Source organism: Nipponia nippon, unplaced genomic scaffold (assembly GCF_047370975.1).
Source record: "Nipponia nippon isolate SJK-2023a ecotype South Korea unplaced genomic scaffold, ASM4737097v1 scaffold_19, whole genome shotgun sequence".
In the NCBI taxonomy this organism is placed as follows: domain Eukaryota; kingdom Metazoa; phylum Chordata; class Aves; order Pelecaniformes; family Threskiornithidae; genus Nipponia; species Nipponia nippon.
In genome coordinates, this window is record NW_028262335.1 from 7,245,840 (window position 1) to 7,267,896 (window position 22,057).

The 22,057-nt window shown below is 43.3% G+C and overlaps 3 protein-coding genes across 9 annotated transcripts in view; 1 reads left to right on the forward strand and 2 right to left on the reverse strand.

Moving 5' to 3' along the window:
• Positions 1 to 22,057, forward strand: part of LOC148056027 (uncharacterized) — a 72,695-nt gene that overhangs the window by 19,716 nt on the left and 30,922 nt on the right. For 2 of the 7 annotated variants that reach the window (XR_015704353.1, XM_087755605.1), the window contains one exon: positions 19,281 to 19,414. The exons of 4 other annotated variants lie outside the window; for them this stretch is intronic. Coding sequence is in view for 2 of the 3 variants with exons in the window: in XM_087755605.1 (XP_087611731.1) it covers positions 19,281 to 19,285 (5 nt within the window). In the remaining variant the exon portion in view is untranslated. Of the gene's footprint in view, positions 1 to 8; positions 2,479 to 19,280; positions 19,415 to 22,057 lie in introns of those variants that run through there. One more of the 7 variants, XM_087755598.1, reaches the window with a different exon arrangement.
• TMEM52 (transmembrane protein 52) lies at positions 4,369 to 10,209 on the reverse strand. The gene is made up of 4 exons (XM_009460884.2): positions 10,175 to 10,209; positions 9,297 to 9,341; positions 7,147 to 7,316; positions 4,369 to 6,490 (listed from the first exon to the last, which is right to left on the reverse strand). The coding sequence occupies exons 2-4, from the start codon at positions 9,326 to 9,328 to the stop codon at positions 6,171 to 6,173; spliced, it is 522 nt and encodes a 173-aa protein (XP_009459159.1). The 5' UTR covers positions 9,329 to 9,341; positions 10,175 to 10,209; the 3' UTR covers positions 4,369 to 6,170.
• Positions 16,422 to 22,057, reverse strand: part of CFAP74 (cilia and flagella associated protein 74) — a 50,141-nt gene continuing 44,505 nt past the window's right edge. The window contains exons 35-40 of the mRNA XM_087755554.1: positions 21,220 to 21,349; positions 20,533 to 20,687; positions 19,342 to 19,480; positions 18,414 to 18,541; positions 17,774 to 17,908; positions 16,422 to 16,571 (exon numbers count right to left, since the gene is read on the reverse strand). Of these exons, the coding sequence (XP_087611680.1) occupies positions 16,458 to 16,571; positions 17,774 to 17,908; positions 18,414 to 18,541; positions 19,342 to 19,480; positions 20,533 to 20,687; positions 21,220 to 21,349 (801 nt within the window). The 3' untranslated portion in view covers positions 16,422 to 16,457. The remainder of the gene's footprint in view (positions 16,572 to 17,773; positions 17,909 to 18,413; positions 18,542 to 19,341; positions 19,481 to 20,532; positions 20,688 to 21,219; positions 21,350 to 22,057) is intronic.

Here is a 22,057-nt window from a genome sequence, read left to right on the forward strand (position 1 = left end):
CCCTGTAGGCACTGTGGGAGAATTTCCTGCACCAGAGAACGTCTCAAACACCAGACCGACAGGCTGGGAAAAGAAACAGAGACACAAGAGAGGAAGGAACTTGCTGGAGGTCACCTAACAGGCTTCGAACGGAACACATCTCAACAGCACACGCGCAGCCAGCTGCAAGCAGATTTCCTTAGCCAGGGAGTAGAAGCCTTCCGCATTATAAAGGGGAATTGCTTCAATAGCAATGTTGACAGGAGTTCATGCTTTTCAGTGCCTTTCTACAACAGGACAGAGCAACCCAATAAAACCAATAGTAAAATGTGAGCACTTGCATCAATATGCTGTCAATGTAGCTCTAGTAAGAAAGGTGCTGCATTTAAAAATCACCAGGTTAACTGTGCTCATCAGCAACCTGTCTAGATTATGGCTTCCAATACTGCTAGGGCCAGTAGAGCTGATTTAGTGTAAGCAAGCCTGAGAAGAGTTTGTTGGTTTCTTCAGCATAGACCAGACTAACCTTTGGCATTTTTCTGCAATAGGCCTTTTCTTACCCCTGCAAGTGGTAAAAGTATTTTTTACGCCAGCTGAGTACCAGGGGACAATCAGTATCATCAGTGGATTATTTATTACTCAAAAGGTTAAAGGAAAGGAAACATCCATCACATTTTCTCTTAATCTTCTTTTCTGAAATTCCTAGGAAGTGTATCTAAAATACTTGTCTTTTATAATACTTACCTTTTAAAATATGTGGTTCAGGAAGGCGCATCCTTTGGACACATTAGACACAGAGCTTGGCTGTGAGCTGCTGTCTCAAGCAGATAGTCAGAAGCAAGCCTTCCAAAAATAGGGCTCTTAGTCTCAGGCTCTTGAAGCCATAAAAGGTGTTCAAGAAACCCTGTCCTTAGATGACTAACCACCTAGCTCTCTTCTGCAATACGAAAGGAAGAGTTCATTTTCCATTTGGGGCCCACAGTTAGCAGTAGATTAGGGATCTTCTATCTGATCACTCTTCAAAGATACTGAGAACATGGCAAGTATATTACCTTTCTTTGCTGTACCACACTGTAACACCTGCAGTTTCTTTATGTGCCTGTAGTATTACATCTTTTACACAAATGGCATGAGATTTGTATGAAAAGTGTGTTGTGATACACACCTGTCAAAGACAAATGATTTCAGAGTAACCCTGAGCAGATCTAACAATGAGCGAAGTACTGTTTTGTTAATTGCCTAATTTAAAGTTATTTAGACATTCATTTAAAATTATTTAGACATGCTTGAATGACTACCTTCTTAGAAGGTAATTGATTTTTTTTCATCCATCCATTTAAATTCGCTTCTATTCTGGAAATTTTAGGTTTTTTTAAAACCTGTTTAATTATTAAAGCATTTTTGAGGGGGGAAAACGTATAGATTAATTCTTCATAGAATACCAGGTTGGAAGGGACCTCAAGGATCATCTGGTCCAACCTTTCTAGCACAATCTAGACGAGATGGCCTAGCACCATGTCCAGCTGAGTCTTAAACGTGTTCAGCGTGGCAGAGTCCACCACTTCCCTGGGGAGATTATTCCAACGATTGACTGTTATCATTGTGAAAAATTTACCTCGTGTCCCATTGGAATCTCCCTGGGAGTAACTTGTACCCGCTACCCCTTGTCCTCACCATGTGACTCCTTGTACAAAGGGAGTCTCCATCTTCTTTGTAGCTCCCCTTTAAGCACTGGTACATGGTGATGAGATCACCTCTAAGCCTCCTTTTCTCAAGGCTGAACAAGCCCAGCTCTCTCAGCCTGTCCTCCTACGGCAGGCTGCCCAGAGCCTTGATCATCTTGGTGGCCCTTCTCTAGACCCCCTACAGCCTGTCCGCAACTTTTTTGTGTAACAGGGACCAGAACTGTGCACAGTATTCCAGGTGTGGCCTGACAAGCGCCGAGTAGAGTGGGATAATGACTTCTTTATCTCTGCTGGTCATGCCCTTTTTGATGCAACCCAGCATCCTATCGGCCTTCTTGGCCGCAGCAGCACACTGTTCACTCATGTTGAGCTTCCTGAACCCAGGTCCCTTTCCACGGAGCTGCTCCTCAGCCAGGTGGATCCCAGTCTGAGCTGCCCTCTTGGATTATGTTTTCCCAGGTGCAAGACCTTACACTTGTCTTTGTTAAACTTCACAAGGTTCTTGTTAGCCCACTCTTCCAGCCTATCTAGGCTGGGAGCTTTTGAAAGTGTCCCACTTGCTGTTTGAGCCTCATTAAGAGCATCAACAACAAAACAAAATTTTCTAGGATTATAAAGTCAGATCCCACACTGAGAGGCAAACAGAACTTTTCAGAACACAAAGCAAAAGTCAAAAGAGAAACTTTCACGGAAAACAGCAGTAAAAATTAAGACAGAGCGTTAATCTGCATTCCACGTTTTTGGATTTGGTTAGTGCATTTTAAAACACCAGTTAAAACAAAGAAGTTCATTTGAACTTACCATGCAGCAGGGCTAGGAGCTCATAGCGTCCTCTTCCTAGTCATACTGCAAAAATGCTGGCTACTAAGCCTATTCAGATAGACGTTAACAAGAAGGAAGTCTGTCTTTCTCTGACTTGCCCAATTAAACAGAAAAGGCCCAGGTGACCAATGGACGCTCTTTTCCATTCTGCTTCCTGCTGTTGATCATTATGTAAGGCATATGGGAGCACCATTTTCCAGCTGTTGCTTGTGTAGCCCAGGGTTCAGGAGACCGCCCTGTTAATTCTTTTTTCTGACATTAGTTCATTAAGGGGTCATTTTATTTCACTGTGTTCCCACATGCAACAGTGATTCTGATTGATGAACGGGACTTTCTACACAAATATAAACAGTTCTCAAGATGGAAAGAGAGCTCTTTGTTTGCTGCAGGAATTTAAATGGAATTTGTAAATCCCCTAGCCATGATCTTTCTGTCTGGAGGGATATAACTTCTGCAGTGCTATTGAGCTGAAGAAAGCTGTTAAGTGGAGATGTAAATAATGAACAGTTGTGGGGGTAACATGCCTCCTCAAAGACAGAGGGCCAGGGACAGCTTTGATTATCAGCTTTCTGTGAGGAGTCAGATGATTTTGATAAAGGGCTGAGACATCACTATTGGAAACATCGTGAGGAGCAAACTGAGCTGCTTCTGATGTGCAAGAAAATTCTGTGTTCCTGCAGGCTGATTAGGTCAGTAGCTTATGTTAACAAATAGTTTATGTTTGAATTGATGAAGTATGTTATAAGTCAAGACCCTGGACAAAACACAAGACTTTTCCTTAGGTGTTAGAAAGAAAACACTAGATGATGCCCTTCTTCCTAGGAAGTCAGGGAAAAGGCTAAGTGCTTCATTCACTATGCTGTGTCAAACGGCACTTGCTTCCAACGTACACACCTGGAAACTCAGTTCCTGCAGCGTTGCTGCCTCTTTGCCTACTCGGTACTTTCATGAAGAAGAGGCAAGTCCAGTTGTTTCCTTTTAGTCTGGATAATGACTTGTGGAAGCATGCAATTAAGCGACAGATTGCTGCAGGGCAATTCTAACTAGCCTAGATTGGCAACGGAGGTGCTCCAGAGTGAGGCAGGCTTTTCTATTAATCCAGGTGGTAACGGAGTCAGATCTGATTTGTAAGCACTCCATGGGCGCTCAGGGTTTTGACTGGGGTCTCGCAGTTAGAACCACCATCCCCCATAACCAAATGGAAACAGATCTCCTTGCAGTTTGGCAGAGAGTCTGTCAGGTACTGCTGACAGTTCACAAGACAGAGGCGTTGTGCAAGCAAAAGCGGGAAGGGAAGGGAAGGGAAGGGAAGTCAAACCATTGTGATTATTCCCCCGTCCTCCTCAAGCAAGCTCCGTCCTTGCACTGCAGAGTAATCTCTGAAGAACTGAGTAAAACCGAGCCTTAGAAGCAGCCTCGCCTCTTTGCAACACCACGAGCTCCTCCCTTACAAAGCTGTTCCCAGCGGTGATACAATGCAAGACACTGAAAAGGGAAGGACTGCCCTCTTGTGTCAGTCGCTGTTTTTTCATTTGCTAGCTTTTACATTCCTGTTTCTGTTAGTGAGTGGGCACGCAGCCATTTCCCTCCAACAGATACTTCTCATTTGGAAAGGCATAGGATTTGTTTCTGAGGACTATCCTGATGGTAAAGTCTAATAAATAAAAACACATCTGTTGTATTTGTGTCTTGGAGACGCCCAGGACGGGGCATATATTGCTTTTCTGGCTAGAGGCATATCCAAATAGCTACACTGGGTTGTGCCTAGTCTCCATCTTGGCACAGAAAAAGAAGGCAGAGGAGAGAATAAACCAGAAATATAATTAAGAAGGACAGAGAAGAGACAGAAGAGAAGCAGATTTATTAAAGCAATCTTTCCCTGCAACTCTCATAGTAATCTATATGCAAGTTAAATATAGAACCAACGCTTCTCTAGGGAGCCGGACTCACGAACAGCTCACACACCGTGGATGTGTAGCAGAGATTCTAGTCTCAGTCCTGTTGGCTGGCAGAGAGATCTTCATTTTTAAATCATTAGTGCTCATTTTCAGGGTTCTTGCAATAACGGTTGTCAGAGAATAGTCTTCTAAAAGCTGTGCAAGATATTGTACTCACCACTTCTACTGCTTATTAATGACAGACACCTAAATATTTGCAGAAGGTAGCCCCTTTTCACAGCTACCAAAGCAACTTCAGCAAAAATTAAGACCAGCAGCCATATTCTTGTTAGTAGAAGGTCCGTCAGCATTAACTCTGACCTAGCACTCCACACTTTATGATACATCTGTTAACAGCACCTAGTGCTCGTGCTTTCATTTCTGCTCTTATCCAGTAGATAATCCCATAGCAATGAACAATCCTGTAAATTGCTCATGTTCTTAAAGGCAGCCAAATTAGCACCTTGCTAAAGTGGATTCAAAGAAAATCACTACTCAGGAGTGGACAAAATTCATACTGGTTGGAATATGGGAGGGACAAGAAAGGGAAAGAGCTGCCATCTAAAAAAAGGCCTCTCATAGCCCATTTGGGCTGAGACCGCTGTAATCACCTCCAAGCTCCCAAGTTTTAAACTGATGCATAGCAGTTATCCTTGCTACCAGTACTTCATGAAGAATCATCCCTAAAGAGTAATTCCTTTGGACTATTGCCCAGCCTGTACTATGGTATTTTGTATTTATAACTTATTCTAGGTGGCACAGCTAGAGCATGCTTTGTTTCATCCTGCACATTACTGAGCTCATCTACGTACTAAACTGGCGAAAGCTGCCAGGAATCTTGGAGTTTTTCTTTTCTGTACTGACTGAGATCCTGACACCTGAGCAGATAACAAAGTATAAAGGCATCTTTGAAGTATTTGATGAATATTTGAAACACATTAGTAATACTTAACCATGTCTGCAACTGTTTCTTTGAGACTAATTTGTACTTTAACTGGCAAAAATAAGTAGCAAAAGGATCCCGCCCACAAGCCAGCTCATCTTGAAAATAGAAGTTTAAAGATTTAAAAAACGTCAAAACCAATCCCTTCAAGTCTCATGACCAACAAAAAAAGAGTATCTTTTCTTATCTGTCTCATTTCTTGTCTCCAGTTGTGAAACACAACATAATGCATTTCCTACCACACACTTCCCTGTCCTTGTTTGCCATCTTCCTGCAGTTTAAGGAACACGTGTCGTTATGTAGCAATTTGCACTCCAGCAATTTGCTGGACAGTTAATGTCCTCAAAAGAAGAGAAGCTACAGAGGCTGTTCAGTGTGACTTGCTAGGATTCCCCATTCAACTCCAGTTTGGGCAGCTTCTGTTCCAGAACAACAGCTGGCTGTTTGCACTGTTCTGACTCTTCATGTGTGTTCCCAAGATGGCAAAATTCCCCTGACCGTTTTTATTGCCATATGCTGGACACAAGGAATTTTTTTTTTTTTTTAAATCAGATGAACAAGTATTCACGTCCCACTTTTACAGGCATTTTTAAACTGCTGCCCTTTTACTTCATTTCGTATCCTTGAAGAAGCTTTACCAGGAGATTACGGCAGTCACAGAAAACATTTCTTATAACTGACAGATCATTACAAGGGCATGAGAGGAAACATCTTTCCATCATAACCCGCCTGTAAAACCAAAGCCTTCATGTCTTCTTTAACTCTTACAGTCCTTCCCTTCCTTTACTCCCCATCTGAAATGAGTCAGAGCTGCGGGTGTTCCTGTGTTGCCTCTTCTGAATTTTGTGAATTTGCCTGTGTTGCTGGATCTCTGTTGATTGTATCAGGTGAATACTGGATGGGACTCAGCACACCCGGTGTCCCCTGTCCAGGGATGTCACTGAGTTTCTGGCTTATCCGTGCTGCTTCAGTGTCTTGTTTAGCCATTTGGACAGCTTCATCATAAGAAGGTGGCAACTCCATTGCATAGAGACTGTAAGCTGGAAGGGACACAGTGTTCTTATCCATATCCACAAATATTGAATGAATAGGGGGACTCAGAGGGTACTGCAATGAGCTGTATGCTGTGAAGAAAGGGTATTAAAAAAAAATTAAACACTTACATGGAATGCTAATATATAAAGGGCTAATCCTGCTTTTCTCCAGGAAATTATGGGCTCATTTGTGTGGTGTCGGATCATATGCACTACAGTCTAGAAGCTATCAGTATAGAATTACCTGTGATAGAATCTATACATTCTCCAAAAGAAAGCAGTCAGAAGAGAAAATGTCTCTGCATATCACCATCCAGTAAATATTGTGAAATACCTGACATAGTACACGTATGTTGTAACAGTTGGGTTTGTACATGAAGAGCTGTGAACAATTCCTCACATTAGAGATAACTTTGTCTGGAATAATTGGACAGTGAGGTGGGCAGAAAAGTTAAAAAAATAAGGGAATGTCGATAAGAACAGATGTGGGAGATGACACATAAGACGTTAACCCACCTCGGACTTTATTTTAACCTCTATAGCATTAAATCCTACTTGTCTTCTGCACTCATTTACTGTGTTGCCCTGATGACCTTCCGTTATCTCCCTTGCCCACCCTATGGGGCTGGAAGTTGTTCTGGGAGTACATCAGAAAGTCCCCGGTATTGCAAGGGCCGGACACAGAATTCTAGGCACACGTTCCATAGCAAAGCACTGTCGAAGAGGTGACCCCCAAGGATACTTACAGGTCACTGTGCTGTGGGCAGTGCTGTCACTGTCAATAGCAATGACTGTCAAATCATGCGGGTGCCTAGAGAAGGTCTCAGCTGGAGGCCTCTTCTTCCAGCAGCAGAATTTGATGCAGCTTGCTGTGATCCCACAGAGCAGGAGCAAGAACACGGTCAGCAAGATTAACCTTAGAGAAGGAGGGAGAATACCGTCATTTCATTGCTTATGGTTTACTTCTTCCAGAGCTGAACATCTTTTCACTCTAAATGGGTGCAGACAGGCCAAACCTCACAGGTTTAGTTCTGAATGGGTGCTGGATCCTGAATTAGAAATTTGGATCACAAACACTTAATCACAAGTTGAAGTACTGCTGACCATCGGTACAATCCCTTCTGGCTCACAGATGCTGTAATGTTAATTATTTTCAGCTTTTATGCAGTGAGAATGGCTCCACTTTCAACAGTAAGAGTGGGTATGTACTTGGAGGGAAATACAAGTACAAACTTCCACAAGTCTACCTATATTTATAAATGAGCACAGAAATTACATTTTGCAGTATGTCTTGAAAACGCAATTCTATCTCTAGCTATTGTTTAACAAAGTTTATTGTTTAACAATGCGTAGTGTACCTAGGTCGACATGCTAGTGTTTCAGGTTCTCCTCTCTGCTGAAACTCTACCTTCCCGCCCCCCCAATTTCTCAAATGAATCCACTCGTCTCATGAGCTAGGTGAGCGGTAAGACGTCAAGAGAAGATGAGGTACTAAGAAATGCTTGAAAGTCCTGTAAAGAAGTAGGTGCAAGGACAAAGTTGAAGTACATTCATAGTGGCTTGACAGGGTTTACTGCGTGGCAGATCATGCTCCTGAATTTCGCATTAGGATTATATTCTACCCTAAATAAGTATAAAAATGGCCTCAGTAGCATTCTGTTCTTTTTTCCAAACCGAAGGCAGTACTGGCCCATAAGAATCATGATTCCAAAATAAATATTTCTTTAATAACCATTTTATTTAGTTTTAACAAGAGTATGTTTCTGTTGCTATGAGAGTCAGATACGCACAAAGACTACACTCAGTATAAAGGTTGGATTTGAGGGCCTCAAACTTCCACAAATTTCATGCATTTTCTTGCAAATTATGGTTTTAGAAAAATGCTTTCAGGCAACTTAAAGCCATGTGTGAGAAGAACACGCTGCCCTGCTGGAACTTTGCAATGAAGCGTTCCTCCAGTGCAAGGAGGATTACCTCATCGCTCGCCAGTCGGTATTTCCTGACGCTCCGTGAGCCGCACGCTAGTGCGTTCTGTGAGATCATCGGGCCTTCGTACGCTGCTGCCCTCTGATGAAGGCAGAGGTCACCTAGGTACAGGCATCTTAGCAGTATAGATCTCAGCGCTAGCTCGTTAGCTGTCATGATTTCAACACTGCCTAATTACAGAAGCCTTCTTAAAATATTTTGTGTAACTGTGTATTTTTACACAGTTCCCTGTATCAGCACATTCTAAGAAAGCAAAGAATATCCACCAAAATTAGTCCAGACTGAATGACAGCTAAAAGTAACCGACTCACTCTGCATGCTACCATCAAAGTTAATATGTTGACAGAATGCAAACTATAAAAATAATGTTAGGATACCTCTAATGCAGGTGTTAGGCAAAAACCAAACCCACTTGTGACAAGAGCTTACCCTTTTACTTATCACCATTTTCCCCCTGTCAGCCATTCAAACAGCCAGTAAACAGGTTTGTAATCAGCTTGAGTTCAGAATGAAAACGCAACACCGTAAGCTAACAACCTCTCGTCCCCTACGAGGGAGAGCGCTGAGGGCTGTGCGTCAGGCAAGGCAGCGCCGAGCCCCAGCGAGCCCGTGCGGCGTGGCTGCCGCTGCGGTCAGCGCGGTTGTCTATTTAGGAAGAAGAAACAAGCCCCACAGTTAAACTGCAGGGCACTCAGAAAGGAAAGATGACATATCCCCAGACGAATGCTGACACCTTATCTCTCCCGTGGTCTCATCTGTAATCTATTCCACTGGTAGCTTTCAGAAAACCGAGGAGAAACCCTTTCCTCCATCCTGGCTAAGAGAAGAGCATTTCAATTGCCTTACTGCAATTACTGTTCATAACAACTTTCAAATTATTCTGGGTTAGTAAGCTTAATAATAAACTTACCAGACATACCACAGGCTTGTCCAATTAGACATGTTCTGAGGGCATCTGTGAAGGAAGGCAGATGATTCACTGATTTAAATATCTATAGTCAAACAGTAAATGTATGACAGGGAATACATTTCACAGAATTTCTGAGGTAAAAAAGGGAAAGCAGTCAGTAAGAGTACGGAGCAAACCGCCTTTAGATTTCGTTTCAGAGAACTGTTCTTGATAGTTGTAAAATTACTCCAACTGAGAACATGCAAATAATCCCACTGTAAAAACTGACTTCTGAGTCAATAAATGTTTTTACGAAGTGGTCCTTTACTGTGGCTTAGGAGAGACAACTACACGTGCTGGATTCTCGAGAAATGCATCAAAGAGTTATTTAAAGTTAACCGAGATGAGGTGCCTAATGCCATAGGCCTGTCTGAAAATGCCAGCCTAAGACAACTGCCTGCTTCCCCCAGTTATTTTTAAATTACGTTTTCATAGCTCTAATACAACCAGAAATGGTTTTTTTCAGACCTATTTACAGTACAAAAAGAAGGAGAAAAGCTTCTATTCCATTTCAGGAGCGCAGCTGCAGTATTGTATGTAGTCAATCGCATGCAAGGGGTTTCATGTAACAGAACAATGCTTTTGGCCACAGACGAGAACCTGCAAATGGACTTTTCAGAAGGTGACGCTCAGAGTCATTTTGAAAGACAGGATCGTTCACCTGAGTCTACAGAGCAAGGGCAGCCAAGTCAGGTTTGTAAGTTGGTAACGATCTGAGAGATAAAAACAGTAGCAGTGACGGATGCCTGTCAGTAAGTCATCACACTGATCGGATAATGTCACTCATCACGGTGGGAGCAGGTTTGGTAACAGACATTTGAAAATTTTTGGTTACTCACTGATCAGAGTTCTCGCAGTTCTTCTCGGAGGAAGAGAGCGATGCCTAGGAAAGGGGGGAAAAAAGAGTCGGACAAGCAGGTGGCCAAGCGAGAAGCACCTCGTGTGTCTGCCGCATCTGCTCACGCCGCCCGGCGGTGTCAGCGGCTTTCCCTCTCCGCTGCAGCAGCCGGTTCCAGCGCGGCCCGGAGCAGGGGCCACCCGCGCCCGAGGCCTGGGGCCGCCCCCGGCCGGGCAGCGGAATAAATAACCGGCGGTCAGCACGCAGGGCGCCGGGGCCGAGCCGGCGGCGGGAGAGGCGCGTCCCGCCGGGGGCGAGCGGCGGGCGGGGCCGCCCCCGTCCCGGGGCCCTGGGCTGAGCTCGGCTGGGCTGGGCTCAGCTGGGCTGGGCTGGGCTCCGCCGCCGCCGCCCGGGAAGCACGGCCGCCACGGGAGGGACGGAGGGTGCCGGGGCAGAGCCGCCGGCCTCCCCCGCCTCGGCCCCGCCCGGGAGCAGAGGTGCCCCTGGCGTCCGCCGCTCTCCCAGCCCGCCGGTGGCCGTGAGGGTGAGAAGGTGATAGAAAGGGAGGCAGAACGGAGGGAGTGCGGCTGTCAGGGATGCCCCTGAAGCGGCTTGGGACCGCTGCTCGGCGCTCTTCTTGGGAGAAGGTAACCTACGGGTGTGCCAGCAGCTGAACGCGCACCCTGTGCCTAGGCAGTGCCAGAGAGTTTGAAGGAGAAATGAAAAAGGAATGAGACACTAGATATGAAAAATACTAGAAAGAAAGAAAGATGTGGAAAAGCAGATCATTTCCCTTTTTAAAAATAGTCTCGGTAAAGCGTGTGAAGCATGACTGAAAAGGTATTGACTGCTCTCTAAAGATCGGTTTGCTCCAAAACAATTTAACTATGATGTCCAACATTTCAAATGTAGAAATTCAATTAAAGTATCTGCATGTTGTTTTACGGTTATCTTGCACATCGTTATCCTAAACACCTAGTGTTGATACTCTTTGGTCGAAATTTCATGGAGAAACGTTTCATTGCTGTGGTTACACTGATCATTATAGCAATTGGGCCCATCTCTAAATTCTCTTCAGGGTGAAGTCTAGCTATTTTAATAGGCTTGTATGTAGCCCAGAGCGTTAAAAAGCTCCCCAGGCCCCTTTAGTAGTTCGGACTTGCTACGAGTTACAGAAGTCTTACCCTCACCAGGGAAGAACAAAACATGTGCCAAAGGTCCACATCCACCCTACGAATGAGCAAGGATTATTTCTGCTTCAAAGTAGAAGGTGACTTAAAGGTCGGACACCTTTGAAACACTAATATAGCAGAGGTCAGTTACAGGGCAAAAAAATGTGTTAGTCAATATAAGAGATGATCAGAATCAGGGTGATCATCATACATGACTAGGTAAGCAACAAAAAGACATCTAGAGCTGAAAAGCAGGGAAGCTAATTAATGGATTATAAAGACTTCAACTAGAGAGGAAAGGGGAAGATCAACTAAAAGAATGGCATTTTGACATATCTGTTGAGGTCCCTGATACCCTGAGGTATATATGTGCATATATAAAAGCTCCTCCAGTAATGAGAATGGGACAAAATACAAGGTGTTTGGTTTTTTGGTTTGTTTGTTTTTTGTTTCGGTTTGTTTTTTTTGAGATTTTAATGCAACAGGAGGATGATATATTTGGACTTGGGTTGCCAGAGGTTTCTTCTATAAGAAATGTATTTCTTCTATGTATTTGCTCCAATATACCCGGGGCAATCATGCCATTGGGAGCAACAATGGACACAATAGCTTGGGAGCAGCGGGTTTGACAGACCATTCTGCAGATGACATTCACCACTTAGAATCATAGAATCGTCAAGGTTGGAAAAGACCCTTAAGATCATCAAGTTCAACTCTTAACCCAACACTGCCAAGTCCATCTATACCATGTCCTCGAGCACCACATCTATCCGTTCTTTAAATCCCTCCAGGGATGGAGACTCAACCACTTCCCTGGGCAGCCTGTTCCAATGCTTGACCACCCTTTTGGTGAAGAAGTTTTTCCTAATATCCAACCTAAACCTCCCCTGGCGCAGCTCGAGGCTGTTTCCTCTCGTCCTATCACTCGTTACTAGGGAGAAGAGACCAAATCCCACCTTGCTACAACCTCCTTTCAGGTAGTTGTAGAGAGCTTCTCTGCTCCATAAGGCTCAAAACCAGTGTTTCAAGGCTCAGTAATGGTTCATGGCATACTGACTAAAGTATTTTCCTACAGGGTTGCTCAGGGTCATGGGACCATTGCACATTTAGGAAAAGCTGCATTTGTAAGTGTGAAGCAATCTCTGAAGTCACTGGATAAGCAGAACATGTATTAATAAGATGCGTATGACACTCGTACTTATTCTGTCACTTCCTTTCTGTTTTAGAAATGAGTTAGATATAGCTTTTAAGGATTATAAAGTTCACACACAGATGTGAATTGCTTTCTTATTAAACTGGAACTGCATCAGAGCCAAGAAATATATGTTTGCATTTAGATCCAAATCCGAAAGCACAAGAGCTTGTGTCCAGTGACCCAAGAGCGATCACAGTTGCAAGACTCAGTCTGAAAGCATAATGTTCAGAAGTGCAGTTAGAGGAACAGAAAACTTAAGCTTCTGGGAAACTTAGACATCTTTCTGAGGTTACATTTTCCATATTATCCTCACAACAAGGGCTCCATCCCTATTGGAGTCCTATAATAGAGAAACAGAAACAACAGATTACATGTTTAGAATCTCCTGGCAATTTTAATACCAAATGTGCTATGATTGTTGATAACCTGCTTTGGAAGCAGAGTATTGAACAGGATTTTTTGCTTCCTCAAGAGATTAACTTGCATGAAGGCTAGTGCTGCTGTGTTGAGCTGTTTCTGGTAGCTGTGAACTTGGCATTAAGCCATGCAAGTAGAATGCCATGGCACTCTCAGCTATGTCCTCAAGGAGTTACCTACAAACCCACTATTCCTAGTTCAGCTTGGTGTGTCTGAATTAGCAGGAGAATTGTTTCCAGTAGTCAGTCATCTCAAGTCAGTTTTCTGTTTCCTGTATTGGAGAAAGACCAAGAAGCTATTTTCATATACATTATACATAAGAATTGTTTAAGTAGGAGCATTCACACAGAATTCCTAAATTTTTAGTAGACTGACAGTGTGCATCTCGGGTCATTGCAAATTTGCATTGTGAAGATTCTAAAGAGACTCAGCACCAATGAAAAATATAGCAAACTATGTTAATCTAAATGAGATTATTTCTGTTATTTCTGTTTTAGGAGTCAGATCTATTATTGAATCCTTGGCTTGCTTGCTCAACACCCATGCACATAAGCAAGAGGTTTTAGGCAAGTGAAGAGGCCCAGTGATGAAACAGCATACAACTGTCACAGGGTTTAGGCACTGACTTTTCCACTTCAGCCCGCTTAGACAAAGAAACAAACTCTGTCAGATGTCTAGTGAGGGAAACCTATTTACTCCACTCTTCTACAGATCGGTAAACTTCATTTAAATGGCTAAATCAAGCCCAAGAATAGCAGCAAATACATCAGAGGATTAGTTGTTTTTTTCTTGAAAGGACCCCGCTGCTTTCTATCCCTTGGTGAACCGTGGTAATTCTCATTTGAATGACAGTGGAACATCCAAGGGCTACATTTTGCAGAAAAAGTAACTGCTTTTAGCTTTTAAGTTCTAGTTGTGTTCCAGGTGAAGCAGCATAGTCTGCATGCCTGCATTCAGTTTTACAATGGATCTGCTTTCCCACATCAGACAATTTGTTCTTCCCTTTCACATCAGCTTGTCTCTCTCATTGCTCAAGTATTGCTTCACACAAGAGCCGGGCACATCGGACTACGTAAGCCCAAAGAACACCACCGATCCAATAAGAAAGGAAAAAGTCCTGCAAGGATCAGGCATTATGCCTCCAAGTCAAATATGATTACTTTTGAGGCTCAAGACAGAGTAACAGGCTTTTCTCTCACGAAAGAGAATAAAAACCATTTAGATTTCCATAAGTGCTTTACAGAATGTCAGCTGGTGTATTGCAAGCATAGTTTTCTTTATTTTCAGTACTCCAGAAATAGCAACCTATTCTTATTACCATGGTTCAACACTCCCCCTGGAGAGAATGAATACGCATTTAGCTTTAAGCATGGAAACATTGACCAGTGAAACCCAGAACCTTATGCTTACTTCAAGTCTGTGAAACTATTCATGTAAGTTTTCAAGATCAAGTCCAAAGCATGCAGTTAAAAATGGGTTACACCCCTTGCTTACCTTTTAAGCTATTCAGTACAGACAATGACTTAAGCTGGGCAATGGCAGCTGCTCTTTATAACCAGCTTAACTTTCTGAATGCGCTAATTAACGCTGTGTGCTTGACCCCCCAACGTCTACAACTGAATGAGCACATCCAGAGCTCTCCAGAGTTGTTAGGAGTCTGAATCTGGTTGGACCAGCTCGTCCTTGCATATACACCTCTCTGCTTATAGAGCCGCCGCCTTATTCTTGCGAGCAACCTCCACATTTTTTCAACATCATCACAGTATTTACTTGTATTCTTTAAAGTTTTTTACTTTTTTTACTCCTTTGGATGCTTTTTCACAGTCCCTGACCTCTATGAAGTGGAAGATTCCTAAGACAGGGGTGTTGTTTCCTGGTAGATAATTTTACACTTATTTTTAGCACATTATATGGTTATGAGAGTTTGGAGATTAATTCATTCTGAGCCATTACTTTTCAGTTTCCAAGAGTGAAATCCAAAGGATTGTCACGTAATGGATGCCCACAAATTAACTGCCTGAAAGAAACCTTCCACTCCAACACGCTGTGCGCTTCCCTGCTTTCTGAAAACTTCCCAATCATTAGGTAACTGTCAAGGGCGCAGTACTATTTGAAGAGTTTCATTTTATGTAGCGGTATTTAATCTCCCTGTTAGGGCTGCATGGACTATAAGAGAATCAGCACACAAACTTCATTGTCCTCCACTTCAACCCGACTGCCCCAGCTGTGCCAGCAGAAATGCTCAGTGCCTCTCCTGTGAAGGCAGAGCTGTCTCTGGCTGGCACTGCCACCCTCCTCCCACCCTGCCTGTTTATTGCTGCAGCATCTGTAGGCCTTTAGGCTGAAGAGTTAAGTAACTTCACAGCCACTTGATCCACTATTAAATGAGAACAGATCTGAATGGATCAAACATACTCTCTTTGGAAAAACAAGGAACCCCTCTTCCTCAGTTATACAAGCTTCCTCTATAAAAGGGGGAAACTAGTTAAAATATTTCTTGTGACAATTGCTTTACTGCTTTTTCCTGCAGTCCAACTAGCTTGACACATTTTACCTTAGGGATATTTACAAATAGTCTGTTTCTATTTTCTTACTGCATAATCAAAATATGCAATTTTAACAGCTACGCAGGGCCAAATGGCAATACGCCTTTGGAGCGGTGGTGAGGGAATTTTGCCACGGACTTACTGCGAGTTAAGAAAGAGCGTGATAGATTATCTATGTTTCTAGATTTCTGCTAACTTCCTGGTCCCTTCATTCCCCGTAGTGTAGTGCCTCTGTACTTTTCTCTTCCCTGAACGAGCTACTGCTGCCTGACAGAAGTTATACCTGCAGGGTGCTTCAACTCCCCCAGTAACAGGCAGAAATCTACTCTTAGTCAAAATTCAGAGGAAAGGAAATGTGGAAATATAAAGTTCCTGGACAGCCATGATCTGGGGCATATCCAGCGATTCAGTGAGCAGCACGGTCACTGTTTCCTCCTTGACCACATGCCATCAGGAAGATTTCACAGTGTATTGTAAAAATGACTGTGCAAACGATTTGGAGGAGACTTGAATATGAACCTTTATTCTGGTCTTAAGAGGGAAAAAGCCAAGGATTTTCCAAATCCATTAAAATGCATCTGAAATTGGAAAAAGATACATTGTTTGAAACTCACCCATGTAGATGTCAAAAAGGTAATCCTCCAGAGGGAATGCCTGCCTTCGGAAGACACTGTGATTAACAGCAGACGTATCTACTTGGGCCCCTCATTAATTCTTTCTTCTGCCACAAGATTATTGTCACAGTCAGCTTGAAAATTAGACTAGTGGAACCAGAGTTTACATAGAATTTTTTGGGGAGAAAAAGCAGAAACATTACATGTCACCTTCCTTCCCGCTTCCCTGCTCCCCTCACGTATTTGCAACAATCTCAAAATCTTTCCGTGTTTCAACTGAGATCCACTGATTTCCCAGTAATATAAGCCTCCATCTTCCTTTCCATTGGGCTTGGGTGCCTCACTTAGTGGGAGCATATGCAGACACAACTTTTGCCATGAAGAGGATGCGGTAAGATTCCTTAATGTCACCTTTTAAGGTCAGGAGGGCTGTCACAAGCAGAGGGTCATCGGCCTACAAAAAAATCCACACAAACCCAACCTATTCTTTTGTACATGGAACAGATTAGTTGATCAAGTTCTCAACTATATGTTTTACATCTCGGTTGTAAGGTGTACCAGTTCTAGCTACAGATTAGCTCTCTTCCCACTGTGTTGGCTCTTTTCTATTTTCACACAATGCTCATACTGCAGTAAGTAAAGTAGCAATGACTAAGCACTCTACCTCCTGAGTGCTATGGATATCGTCACCACATTACAACCATGACAACTGGGCACAACAGCAACAGAGCACGCTGCAGTGAGGGCTGGGAAAGAAAGGGATCCTGTTAGCCATCAGCTAGTGTTAAATCTTGTGTAACAACCAGCGCTCACCAAGAGGCACAATGTCAACCTGAGACATCATGCCAGGAACCCTGCTGCCTTCTTTCTGCACATGATAGCAGCAATCTTTTAATTTTGGAACAAGCTACTTATTCTGCCATCCCACACACAGCTCACAACAAAAAGCAGGGGAGTAAATTCTTTCAGTCTCCAAGAATGCCCAAGATGATGAATCAGGAAGGGCAATCGCAGCCCTGTAGAGATGTCTGGACCTCATACCTAGACTCTGCCATGCAAAAAGGCAGAAGCAGCCAGGGAAACAGGGTTCATAAAGCAGTTCATAAAGTGGAAAATCAAAAAGGCCCCACTGACTTCCAGGAATATACCAAAGGAAAGGCAGCCCACAGCCAAAAGAAACGTGAATGCTGTAGCAGAATGATCCATGTAAACTTAGCGCTGTGTCAGCAGGACTGCAGGTTTTCTTGCACAGGGGGCATTAAAAAGCTCACTTCAGTGTGATCAGAGCTGTGTCTTTTCATTAACAGCAGCATCATTTTGGCCTTTTTGTGACCTGTAAGAAGTTATTCTAAGTTCTATAAGATGTGAGTGACTAATGCTTGTTCTTTTCATCACACGGATGAACGGAAGTCTGTGGTGAGGTAGCAAGCCTCCAAATCACACATATCGTTGCTGGCTTTTATTCTCCATCAGCGTTTATACCAGCCTATACTCCCCTTTGGTAACTACATGTGTTCTGTCATCCTGAGGTATCAGAGCAGCCTGTACTGCTGACATCGTCAAGGTCAGCTTTCGCAGTGCTCCCACAAGTCGGTGGGAACAGCTGCCCCCCGCTTCCAGCTCAAGCGGCAGGATGCTGTGGGAGCTGTGACTTACAGGGACGTCGGCAGGTGGCACCCACGAAACACCGATACATTTTACTTGACCAGGCTCAACCGTTCCCTTCTCAGCTCCAACAGTGAATCCCTTCTGCTGCAGGAGTGGCAGGCTATCAAAACTGAACTCCATGTTCTACGAGAGACACACACAACACGCCCTCATTACAGCCAGTTCTGCTCCTTCACGCACAATGCCTGGTTATTAAAGGCTGCGTTGCCCAGATGCTATAGGCGGACCTATTGCTTGCCAAATTGCTTCTGCCCTTTGAAACTGCAAGTATCCATCTTGTTCATTGTGTCAAGTTGTCACAAAATACTATACTAAAATAACAGGATCAGACCTGTCATTCAGTTCTGTGCTCAGAATTCTGTATTTCAGAATTAGGGAAGCAAACTGCTAAGTTAATTTTGTTGCTGACTTAATAGGATAATGCTAATTCCTCATACTAGCCCCTGAAAAATAATCTTTTCTTTTCAAACAGTGATGCTTTTATAATGTAAAGTTTACCAGAAACCCTGAAAGCTGTATTTTTTAATTTATGGACTGAATTTTTGACAGAAAGAACTAGTAGCCGTTTGTACACTGTCAGTATTCCTTATGGCATCTGACATAAAACTGCACTTTTTATTTTCTTCACCTTCTTCGATGCAAACTGAGCAGTCCGTATAGCTCCGACTTTCAGTTCTGTCATTGCTGGCACTGGAGAACTCTCTCCCTCGATGTACTCCAGAATGAGGAGAATGGACTTCACTGGTTCTTGAGGCTCTAAGCAAATATGAATCAAGTAAAGTTTGAGACAGTCAAAACTGAGCGATCACCAGTTTGGAACAAGCCTAAATTACACCAGGATGGTTCCAAACAAAGTGATGTTGTGACAAATTCATGAGTTGGCAGAGATAAGGAGATCCTTCTTACAGAGTTAGCGAAGAATTAAGCAAAAGGAGGTTTTGCATAATTTGCAATTGCAAACTATCATTGTTAATTGCTGATCAAGTTTCAGGCTCGTTTTCTAGCCCCATGGCACATACATCGTGTTTGCTATATTCCTACTTGTGTATGTTATGTGCTTGCATTTATTTATAGCTCAGGAGCTAGGAGTTGCTTATATCCTGTCTCTGAACACAGATCCTGTCCAAAGACATTAAGGCAGGATAAATTCAGCCCCTGAAAGCGTGTCTGTTTCATAACAGTATAGTCAGGAGAGTCCAGGATATGTTATTAGATATAAAATAATTTTATGAACATTTAATACAAGTCAGAGAAGTGGCAGAAAACAAACCCATCTTAATGCTTTGCAGTAGTATTAAATTATAATCAGTTTTTGCAAGGTAAGTTGCAAAGATAGAAGATCATCATTAAGATATAACTGCATTAAAATGAAGCGAAAACCTTTCCTTAAGAGAAAGTTTCCTGCATCTGTTTTGTGTTACGAATACAGGCTATACTATAATGCTTATTTGTTCTGATTCTGGAAAAGTTATCTTTAATTTACTTTTTCTTAAAGGATGAGGAACATGCCCATGTCTTACCTGTTTTGTAAAAAAGTGTCAGTGGTAGCACATTACCTGCTTGCAGCGCTTGCTGCGATGACACAGGCAACGGGACAGCCAAGGACTCGATCGGCACATCTAGCGGAACTCCCCCTTCCACAAACATTGGATGATCTCTCGCTGCACCCTTTAGGTGGATCACGCGGGCTACTTTCTATATGAGACAAGAATGCTTCAAATGCAGGTTACAGCTGAAGTACCGGTGGAACTGGAACACGACACACCAGCATCGGTTGCACAGGAATGACTACATCCGTTGCCTGTATCAAGGCCAAGAGGCCCTAATGCAAGAATCCTGCATCTTCCCCTTGTCTTGTCCGCTCAGGCACTTCTGTTTTCTACAACCTTTCATTCTTGGGCAATGCGCCTCAGGAGGGGGCTGGACAAACTATTTATACTAAAGCCACTAAAAGAGGCAAAACTTATCTGCCGCCAAACTTGGCTAAAGTTTGTGGACTAGGACCAGTCCCATTCAGCTTATTCCGATTTGCATTCTTAACCGCAATTCCAAAGATAATCTGGAGATACACAACGTGCAAGGAGAGAAGCAGTACTTATTCGCTCACTCCCAGTTTCTGCTCTGCGTTTGCAGTGCCTGCTGATGGTCATTAGTCGGCACTCCTCATTAACTTTTGGTCAGTCTCTTTTGGAACACGGCATAAAGCCACCTGCTACGCTGCCAGCCTGTGCATCCTGACTTGGGCTCCAGCTAAGCTCAACTGCTGCTCTGCAGATGGAACCCTCCTCCCTCATGCTGAGCGACCGCAGCAGCGGCTTGCTGGTACTCAGGGCACCCGCCACTTCGCGCCATGCAGGTACGGCTCCGCTCGCCCCTGCCATTAAATCCTTCTTGCGGAGAACTCACTTGGAGCTGTGCTCAGCAGCGTGGCAGCGACCTAGCCCCCATCGCCTCTCATTTACACAGCACAGACAGCTGGGCAGGAGACGGGACTGAATCCCAAGTCACTGTTGCTATGAATCAATAACTGAATAGTTAAAACCTGAAAAAAAAAAAAAAATCAGCGGGCCCCAAACCTGCCATCTCCTACCTCCATCAGTTAATCTAATAAAGATACATTTCTGCCTACAAGTGCTGTCCACTAGATATAATTATTTGAAACTCTTACTAAGACCCATGAGGATAAAAATCACCGTAGGTCATATTTAGACTTTGATTTCATAATCCAGGTGTCTTGACTGTCTCACCTTGCCAAAGAGCACAACCTTGAGACGGTCAGAGTAGTACAGACTTTCATGATCAGGACTGAAAGTAACAATAAAATCCTGACTCTTCCCAGCAACAATTTCTCCTTCTGTTGGAAAGATGCTGAACACACTCAAGCCATTATAGTTCTGTGTTCCTGGTAAATAAAAATGAGGATACGAATAAGAAAGGAGGACAGCTCTGTTTTACTTCTTCATATATTTTAAACCCATTTAATTTTTGTTGGAACAGCAAATAAGTAAGACCCGATACATGGTTTTGCAGCAAAACAGGGTGTTAGAAATACCAGGTAAATCTGTCTATCAGTTTAATGCATTCAGCCCTAGAGGAACTGAAAAAGCATGACCAAACTCTTCCTATATTCTAACGTGGTTTTACAGAGACAGACATCCCTAAATATAATCTTTAATATGCCATTACTGTGTGGGTTTATTTAGAGTCAAACACTAGTATCTCCTTACTTGTGGATATTTGCTCAGGCTGCATAAGTTTACAGCTACCCATATTGAAAGAATTCGTACAGCTCCTACTGGGTAAATAAAATTGTCTTCAATTTCAGTGATGTGATGCCCCAGGTTTTGACAGTTGTGTAGATCTAACAGGACAAAGTAACGCTGCTTCATGAGTCTTTAACAAAAGAAAAAGAGGAAAGGTAAAAACAAGCTTACCAACAAACTCTGTTCTTTGCAAAGGGGACGTAAGAAAGGATGGAAGTCTCTGCCGATCTTTGTCCCTTGTTGGTGAAAGCGAATCTAGTTGTATGGAGTATCGCAGGGTCAGTGCCGAAGTGTTCTGTATCTGATGACATAATTCACACAACAGCATTTTCACTAAGAAAAGTGATTCTCAAACCTGTAGGATCCATAGTTTGTGAACTGGCTGAATTTATTCTGCTGTATTACTGCACTACTGTGTACTCAGATGCCATCGCAAGCACGCGTTATTGCTACCCATAACGTGTCACATCAACCCCCGCCCCCAACAACAGGGACTGGGCTGTTTTGAGTCTTGCAGCAAGTGATGTATTTTCATTATTGACATACTTAGACAAAATCTGAGAGGAGAAAAATTATGCCTGGATCTTGGCCTGTTTCTGAGTCTGTGGGAATTCACAGTACATGAGCGAATCAGTTAAGCTTCCCTAGACCGCACCACGGCAGACCCTCACGTGCTCTTTGTAGGACCAGTTTTGCATTTCACCCACGTGCCTCTGTCACTGCTTTGTGTGGATGCAGAGCAGCCTCAATTGTGATAGCAGCGATGGACAGAAGAAAGAAAGAGGGCAAATATTTCTAACACTGGTAAAAGCAAAGCCATTTCAGACGTCGCATCCCTCTGTACTGGCTAGATCCATGGAGGTCACGCAGACCATTTCTCTTTTTCTTTTACAGAAGGTACTGGATCTCTAGTCTTTTGTATAGGCTGCAGGCAGGATGAGATCCTCTCTGCACAGCTTTGTTACCTTTGGCCTGAAACTCTCAGCACCAAATCACGCTGCCAGACGTG